The sequence below is a fragment of the Ranitomeya imitator genome, chromosome 4, assembly GCF_032444005.1.
Source record: "Ranitomeya imitator isolate aRanImi1 chromosome 4, aRanImi1.pri, whole genome shotgun sequence".
NCBI classification, from domain to species: Eukaryota; Metazoa; Chordata; class Amphibia; order Anura; family Dendrobatidae; genus Ranitomeya; species Ranitomeya imitator.
In genome coordinates, this window is record NC_091285.1 from 561578331 (window position 1) to 561587427 (window position 9097).

Consider the following 9097-nt stretch of genomic DNA (forward strand, 5'->3'; position numbering starts at 1 on the left):
GACACAAATATCGGAATTAAAATAAACCCTTTCTTTCCTTGTAGGTTAATTCTACAAGAAGGAAAGCAACTAAGAATAATGTAGAATGTATTGGGGGAGGTGGAGGAGACATTAAAGGCATAGAGGTTTTTACTTTTCCCACACTTTCTCCTTCATCATCCTCAGCAGCAGCATCATTTTCATCAACTTCTTCACCTTATTCATCTTCTTCTTCTGCACCTTCTTCCTATTATTCTTTTTTTTTTACATTCTTCATATCCTTTTAATTCAACTATTCTTCTTCATATTTTACTTCTTTATCTTCTTCATATTCTTCTTCTTCATCATATTCTTATTTCTGACAGGCATTCCTGTAGTTGTTATCAATAAAAGTTTGAAGATTACACCTTCCGTTCTGCCTGTCACAAAAGATTAAACAACAGGATTTGTCCGCGTTCAGTTTGGCCAGCAGCAGCAGGTTTTTTCCAGGGGCACCACGAGGAGGAACGGACTCACCCCCATACACTGCTTAGTCTTCTTCTGCTTATAATTTAGATAATATCTTTTGCTCTGATTTTTAGACTTAGGCTTAATGCTCTTCTGCTTTTTCTTCTGTAGCTTCTTGTTCTTCTGCTTCTTGGTCTTCTGTCTCTTGTTCTTCTGTATCTTGGTGGTTGTCTTCTTGTTCTTTGTCCTTTTGGTCATCTTCTTCAGGGCTATCTTCTTGGTCGTCTTCGGGATGGTCTTCAGGGTCGTCGTCTCCGGGGTCATCGTATCTGGGGTCGTCGTCTTCTTCGGGATGGTCTTCAGGATCGTCGTCTCCAGGGTCGTCGTCTCTGGGGCCATCGTCTTCTTCGGGGTGGTCTTCAGGGTCATCATCTCCGAGGTCGTCGTCTCCGGGGTCGTTGTCTCCGGCGTCGTCATTTTCTTCGGGGTGGTCTTCAGGGTCGTCATCTTTAGGGTCGTCGTCAGGGAAATCCAGAGTGATTACCAAAAACCATTTCAAAAAGCTTGAACTTGGAAATGTAGCAGAAGGTACAAGAAGGCTGAGGAACTGCCGAGAACCAGCTGTCAGTACTAAAGCCCAGTTACTAAGCAGGAGGTACCCGTGCCAGAAAGCACTACCAAGGACCACCAGACGTTGAAGGAACTTGGATACCGAGAAGAAGGCACCTAAGCCAAAGGTTCTGCCTGGAACCAGCTGACAGTACTGGAACCCAGGGGGACCTATTCAAGATTGACTTCCAAAGAACCAGCTAATGGTGCTGGAACTCAGATAGGCAGCAGAAGGTCCACATGAAAAAAAAATTGCAAGGCCGTGAGCCGGCTAGAGTTACCGAAAACCCACAGTCCTACAGGGGGAGCTTGTCCTATTGGCACTACGGAACCAGCCTTGATTGCCAGTTCCCGCAGCCCACATAGGAAGCACCTAAACTGCAGGCACCATAGAGTCGGCAAACCTGACCAGGATGGGGAGCAGAAGGTACAAGAGCCAAAGACACTGCCGAGAACCAGCTGATGGTACTGGAACCCAGATGGGTAGCAGAAGGTAAAAGAGCCAATGAAACTACCGAGGACCAGCTGATGGTACTGGAACTCGGTTACTAAGCAGTAGGTACCCGTGCCAGAAAGCACTACCAAGGACCACCAGACGTTGGTGGAACTCAGATATCGAGAATGGGGGCCCTAAGCCAAAGGCTCTGCCTGGAACCAGCTGACGTATTGGAACAAGGATGGAGAGCAGAAGGTACAAGAGCCAAAGACACTGCCGAGTACCAGATGACAAGACTGGAACCCGGATGGGTAGCAGAAGGTACAAGAGTCAAAGGAACTAACGAGGAACAGCTGACGGTACTGGAACTCGGTTACTAAGCAGGAGGTACCTGTACCAGAAAGCACTACCAAGGACCACCAGACGTTGGTGGAACTCGGATACCGAGAAGGAGGCACCTAAGCCAAAGGCTCTGCCTGGAACCAGCTGACGGTACTGGAACCAGGATGGGGAGCAGAAGGTACAAGAGCCAAAGACACTGCTGAGTACCAGATGACAAGACTGGAACCCAGATGGGTAGCAGAGGGTACAAGAGCCAATGGAACTACCGAGGACCAGCTGACGGTACTGGAATCCAGTTACTAAGCAGGAAGTACCTGTGCCAGAAAGCACTACCAAAGACCACCAGACATTGTTGGAACTCGAATACCGAGAAGGAGGCACCTAAGCCAAAGGCTCTGCCTGGAACCAGCTGACGGTACTGGAACCAGGATGGGGAGCAGAAGGCACAAGAGCCAAAGACACTGCCGAGTACCAGATGACAAGACTGGAACCCAGATGGGTAGCAGAGGGTACAAGAGCCAATGGAACTACCGAGGACCAGCTGACGGTACTGGAACCCAGTTACTAAGCAGGAGGTACCCGTGCCAGAAAGCACTACCAAGGACCACCAGACGTTGGTGGAACTCGGATACCGAGAAGGAGGCACCTAAGCCAAATGCTCTGCCTGGAACCAGCTGACAGTACTGGAACCAGGATGGGGAGCAGAAGGTACAAGAGCCAAAGACACTGCTGAGTACCAGATGACAAGACTGGAACCCAGATGGGTAGCAGAGGGTACAAGAGCCAATGGAACTACCGAGGACCAGCTGACGGTACTGGAAACCAGTTACTAAGCAGGAAGTACCTGTGCCAGAAAGCACTACCAAAGACCACCAGACATTGTTGGAACTCGGATACCGAGAAGGAGGCACCTAAGCCAAAGGCTCTGCCTGGAACCAGCTGACGGTACTGGAATCTAGGGGGACCTATTCAAGATTGACTTCCAAAGAACCAGCTAATGGTGCTGGAACTCAGATAGGAAGCAGAAGGTCCACATGAAAAAAAAACTTCATGGCCGCGAGCATGCCGGAGTTACCGAAAACCCACAGTCCTACAGGGGAAGCTTGTCCTATTGGCACTACGGAACGAGCCTTGATTGCCAGTTCCCGCAGCCCACATATCAAGCACCTAAACTGCAGGCACCATAGAGTCAGCAGCAAACCCGACCGCAACCCGACAGGACAACGTATTGGAGGCAAAGTGACCTTGACACTACCCGGAAACAGCTGGCGTGCTGGAACCAGGCAGGAGGGAGTACCCGTGCCAAAGATACTTCTGAGCAACATCTAGCAGTGTTGGAGCCCAGGAATTATAGAAGAAACTGAGTATAGGCTGAGGCCTAATTGGAGGCAGTTTAATATCTGTAGTAGTGTGAATTTGGAGGGAGCAGGAGAAATTGCCACTCACACAGCAGGGGATCAGCTGATGTTACAGAACCCCAATAACACTGGAGCAAATGTTGACTGTGCAGACGGCACATCTGAGCAGCAACTGGCAGTGTTGGAGCCCAGGGAATACAGGAGAAACTGAGTATAGGCTGAGGCCTAATTGGAGGCAGTTTAATATCTGTAGTAGTGTGAATGTGGAGGGAGCAGGAGAAATTGCCACACACACAGCAGGGGATCAGCAGACGTTACTGAACCCCAATAACACTGGAGCTGGTGTTGACTGTGCAGACGGCACTTCTGAGCAGCAACTGGCAGTGTTGGAGCCCAGGATCAATGCTAGAAACAGAGTGTAGGATGAGGCCTAATTTGAGCAAGTTTAATATCTGCTGTAGTGTGAGAGTGGACAGAGCAGGAGAAATTGCCGGATACACAGCAGGGGAGGAGCTGACGTTACTGAATCCAAATAACACGACAGCAAGTGTTGACGGTGCAGATGGCACTTCTGAGCAGCAACTGGCACTGTTGGAGCCCAGGGTCAATGCTAGAAACAAAGTGTAGGATGAGGCCTAATTGGAGAAAGTTTAATATCTGTAGTAGTGTGAGAGTGGACGGAGCAGGAGAAATTGCCGGATACACAGCAGGGGAGGAGCTGACGTTACTGAATCCAAATAACACGGCAGCAAGTGTTGACTTTGCAGACGGCACATCTGAGCAGCAACTGACAGTGTTGGAGCCCAGGGTCAAAGCTAGAAACAGAGTGTAGGTTGAGGCCTAATTGGAGAAAGTTTAATATCTGTTGTACTGTGAGAGTGGACGGGGCAGGAAAAATTGCCGGATACATAGCAGGGGAGTAACTGACTTTACTGAACCCCAATAACATGGCAGCAAGTGTTAACTGTGCAGACGGCACTTCTGAGCAGCAACTGGCAGTGTTGGAGCCCAGGACCAATGCTAGAAACAGAGTGTAGGATGAGGCCTAATTGCAGCAAGTTTAATATCTGTTGAAGTGTGAGAGTGGACAGAGCAGGAGAAATTGCCGGATACAAAGCAGGGGAGCAGCTGACATTACTGAACCCCAATAACATGGCAGCAAGTGTTGACTGTGCAGATGCCACTTCTGAGCAGCAACTCGCAGTGTTGGAGCCCAGGGTCAATGCGAGAAATAGAGTGTAGGATGAGGCCTAATTGGAGCAAGTTTAATATCTGTTGTAGGGTGAGAGTGGACAGAGCAGGAGAAATTGCCGGATACACAGCAGGGGAGGAGCTGAAGTTACTGAATCCAAATAACACGGCAGCAAGTTTTGATGGTGCAGACGGCACTTCTGAGCAGCAACTGGCATTGTTGGAACCCAGGGTAAATGCTAGAAACAGAGTGTAGGCTGAGGCCTAATTGGAGCAAGTTTAATATCTGTTGTAGTGTGAGAGTGGACGGAGCAGGAGAAATTGCCGGATACACAGCAGGGGAGGAGCTGACGTTACTGAATCCAAATAACACGGCAGCAAGTGCTGACTCTGCAGACAAAACTTCTGAGCAGCAACTGGCAGTGTTGGAGCCCAGGGTCAATGCTGGAAACAGAGTGTAGGTTGAGGCCTAATTGGAGAAAGTTTAATATCTGTTGTAGTGTGAGAGTGGACGGAGCAGGAGAAATTGCCGGATACACAGCAGGGGAGTAGCTGACTTTACTGAACCCCGATAACATGGCAGCAAGTTTTGACTGTGCAGACGGCACTTCTGAGCAGCATCTGGCAGTGTTGGAGCCCAGGGTCAATGCTAGAAACAGAGTGAATGATGAGGCCTAATTGGAGCAAGTTTAATATCTGTTGTAGTGTGAGAAACGATGGAGCAGGAGAAATTGCCGGATACACAGCAGGGGAGCAGATGACGTTACTGAACCCCAATAACACAGCAGCAAGTGTTGACTGTGCTGATGGCACTTCTGAGCAGCAACTGGCAGTGTTGGAGCTCAAGGTCATAGATAGAACAGAGTGTAGACTGAGGCCTACTTGGAGAAAGTTTAATATCTGTTGTAGTGTGAGAGTGGATGGAGCAGGAGAACTTGCTGGATACACAGCAGGGGAGCAACTGACGTTACTGAACCCCAATAACACGGCAGCAAGTGTTGACTGTGCAGACAGCACTTCTGAGCAGCAACTGGCAGTGTTGGAGCCCTGGGTCAATGCTAGAAACAGAGTGTAGGATGAGGCCTACTTGGAGAAAGTTTAATATCTGTTGTAGTGTGAAAGTGGACAGAGCAGGAGAGATTGCCGGATACACAGCAGGGGAGGAGCTGACGTTACTGAATCCAAATAACACGGCAGCAAGTGTTGACTGTGCAGACGGCACTTCTAAGCGGCAACTGGCATTGTTGTAGCCCAGGTCAATGCTAGAAACAGTGTAGGCTGAGGCCTAATTGGAGCAAGTTTAATCTCTGTTGTAGTGTGAGAGTGGACAGAGCAGGAGAAATTGCCGGATACACAGCAGGGGAGGAGCTGACGTTACTGAATCCAAATAACACGGCAGCAAGTGCTGACTGTGCAGACACCACTTCTGAGCAGCAACTGGCAGTGTTGGAGCCCAGGGTCAATGCTAGAAACAGAGTGTAGGTTGAGGCCTAATTGGAGAAAGTTTAATATCTGTTGTAGTGTGAGAGTGGATGGAGCAGGAGAAATTGCCGGATACACAGCAGGGGAGTAGCTGACTTTACTGAACCCCAATAACATGGCAGCAAGTGTTGACTGTGCAGACGGCACTTCTGAGCAGCAACTGGCAGTGTTGGAGCCCAGGACCATTGCTAGAAACAGAGTGTAGGATGAGGCCTAATTGGAGCAAGTTTAATCTCTGTTGTAGTGTGAGAGTGGACGGAGCACGAGAAATTGCCGGATACACAGCAGGGGAGTAGTTGACTTTACTGAACCCCAATAACATGGCAGCAAGTGTTGACTGTGCAGACGGCACTTCTGAGCAGCAACTGGCAGTGTTGGAGCCCAGGTCAATGCTAGAAACAAAGTGCAGGCTGAGGCCTAATTGGAGCAAGTTTAATCTCTGTTGTAGTGTGAGAGTGGACAGAGCAGGAGAAATTGCCGGATACACAGCAGGGGAGCAGCTGATGTTACTGAACCCCAATAACATGGCAGCAAATGTAGACTGTGCAGACGGCACTTCTGAGCAGCAACTGGCATTGTTGGAGCGCAGGGTCAATGCTAGAAACAGAGTGTAGGCTGAGGCCTATTTGGAGCAAGTTTAATATCTGTTGTAGTGTGAGAGTGGACGAAGCAGGAGAAATTGCCGGATACACAGCAGGGGAGCAGCTGACGTTACTGAACCCCAATAACACGGCAACAAGTGTTGACTGTGCAGATGTTACTGAACCCCAATAATATGTCAGCAAGTGTTGACCGTGCAGACGGCACTTCTGAGCAGTAACTGGCAGTGTTGGAGAACAGGGATTACAGTTCAGGTGGTAGAAACATAAACACAACAGGAGACCTTTATACTGTTGCCAACCAATTATTTAATCTGGAAGAGGAGTGGCAAATTCCTGCGAGATCAAGGCCTTGCTCATTTTCAGAAAAGAAAGCCGGTCAACGTTATCAGAGGATAGTCGCATGCGACGGTCTGTTAGTACACCACCAGCGGCACTAAAGACAAGTTCCAATAATACACTAGCAGCAGAGCAAGCCAGCACCTCCAATGCATACTGGCTAAGCTCTGGCCATGTATCCAGCTTAGAGACCCAAAACTTGAAAGGGGAAAGAGCCGTGTGGGAGAAAACTGAGAGGGCAAGACATGTAGTCTGTCACCATCTGACAGAAATGTTGCCTCCTGCTGACTGGAGCCATCTGTGATGGTGTAGACATTTGTGGCGGGGACACAAAACTTTGCCACATTTGGGCCATACTGGTCTTGCCTTGTGCTGAGGCGCTGCTTCTGCTCCCTCTTTGTGCAGAGCTTCCTCCACTGCCTCGGCGCACTGAGCTGCTTTGTAAAGCACTAGCAGCACTGCTCTCAGTTGGAATGGAGAACATGATGGAATGCACTAGTGTGTCTTGGTACTCCCGCATTTTACGCTCCCGGTTCAACTGTGTTGTGAGGCTTTGCAAGTTGTCCCAGTAGCGAGGATCTAGGAGGGTGTACACCCAATAATCAGCCATGTTGAGAATGTGGGCAATGCAACGTAGTTTCTCAGGCACTGCAGCATGAAATCAATCGTGCTGCAGACTGTCAACTGGCCAAGAAATGCTGTCCCCTGCTTGAGGCGTCATCTCTGCCTGTTCTGCATCACCCCACCCTCACTCTACATACTGTCTACTAGAGCATTGTGTAACTCCCTCCTCTGGACAGATGTCTTCCTCCTCCATTGACTCCTCCTCATCCTCCTCACAAAGTGTCCCCTGCCTAGGCCTTTGTGAGGAACCACGTTGCGCAGATTGTCCAGAAGCAGATGGCATTTCTGACTCCTCATCCTCCACCTCTTCCACAACCTTCTCCCTTAGTGCTTGCAGTGTTTTTTCACGCAGGCAGATAAGGGGGATAGTCATGCTGACTAGTGCATCATCTGCACTTGCCATCCGCATGGAATCATCGAAGGCACACAAAACATGGCAGATGTCTTTCATAGAGGCCCACTCAGTGGTGGTGAAGTGTGAACGGCGCGCAGTGCGACTTGTTTGCAGCTGGCACTCCATTACTGCTGCCTGCTGCTCACACAACCGCTCCAACATATGTAACGTTGAATTCCATCTGGTGGGTAGGTCACATATGATGCGATGTTCCGGAATTCGGAATCGGCGCTGCAGAGCTGCAATGCACTATCTTGCCATGCTGGAACGCCGAAAGTGAGCGCACTCTAGGTGGACCTTGTGCAGCAGTGCATCAAGATCCGAATAGTCCCTCAAAAAACGCTGCATGACCAAGTTGAGCACATGTGCCAGACACGGGATGTGAGTGAGGTTGCCTAGGCCCAGAGCTGCCAACAGATTTCGGCCATTGCCATACACTACCGTGCCTGGCTGGAGATTCGCTGGCACAAACCACACGTCGCTCTCCTGCTTGATGGCATTCCAGAGCTCCTGCGCTGTGTGGCTTCGATTCCCCAAAGAAATTAATTTCAATATGCCTGTTGACATTTGGCCACGGCTGTGCTCATATCAGTCGTAACAGGTAAGCGTTCAAGGGTCCATATGGAGGTAGACTGTAACGGCTCCTGCAGCGCTGATTCAGAGGAACTGGAGTATGAGGAGGAGGCAATGTGTACAGACTGGATTCCTGCAATCCTTGGAGTTGGCAGAACACGTACAGCGCCACTCTCAAGATCTGTACCCGGCACCACAACATTTACCCAATGGGCAGTGAGGGAAAGGTATCACCCTGTCCATGGTTACTGGTTTATGCATTTGTGGTGAGGTGGACCTTGCTGCTGACGGCGTTTAGTAGTGCATGTTTAATGTTTCCCTGCATATGCTTTTGCAGGGCAGGGACGGCTTGCCTGCTGAAATAAAAGCGGCTGGGCACATTGTATTATGGGACTGCCAATGCCATGAAGTTACTGAAGGTGTCAGTCTCCACCAGCCTGAATGACAGCATTTCAAGGAACAGTAGTTTTGCAATGCTAGCATTCAGAGACTGCTCAGGAGTGGTTTGCCGAGTATGGCCACCTTTTCTCCCATGCCTGTGCTACCGATGGCTGTAGATTGGCCTGGGAGTGTGAGGATGACAGGGAACGTGGTGCTGTGGGTGGAATTACACTGGGTCTCTGGACAACAGTGCCAGAGGTTTTTCCATGGCGATCCTGGGAGTAAGCTGTCCCAGCTGTGTGTGAGCTGAGGGAAGATGCTACAACATGAGCTGAAGAGGTGG

At 49.7% G+C, this 9097-nt stretch overlaps 1 protein-coding gene across 1 annotated transcript; it reads right to left on the reverse strand.

The window, feature by feature from the left end:
* Positions 1-568: 568 nt before the first annotated feature.
* LOC138674597 (uncharacterized) lies at positions 569-7392 on the reverse strand. The gene is made up of 2 exons (XM_069762414.1): positions 7308-7392; positions 569-933 (listed from the first exon to the last, which is right to left on the reverse strand). Exons 1-2 carry the CDS (start codon positions 7390-7392, stop codon positions 569-571), a joined length of 450 nt encoding a protein of 149 aa, XP_069618515.1.
* Positions 7393-9097: the final 1705 nt, after the last annotated feature.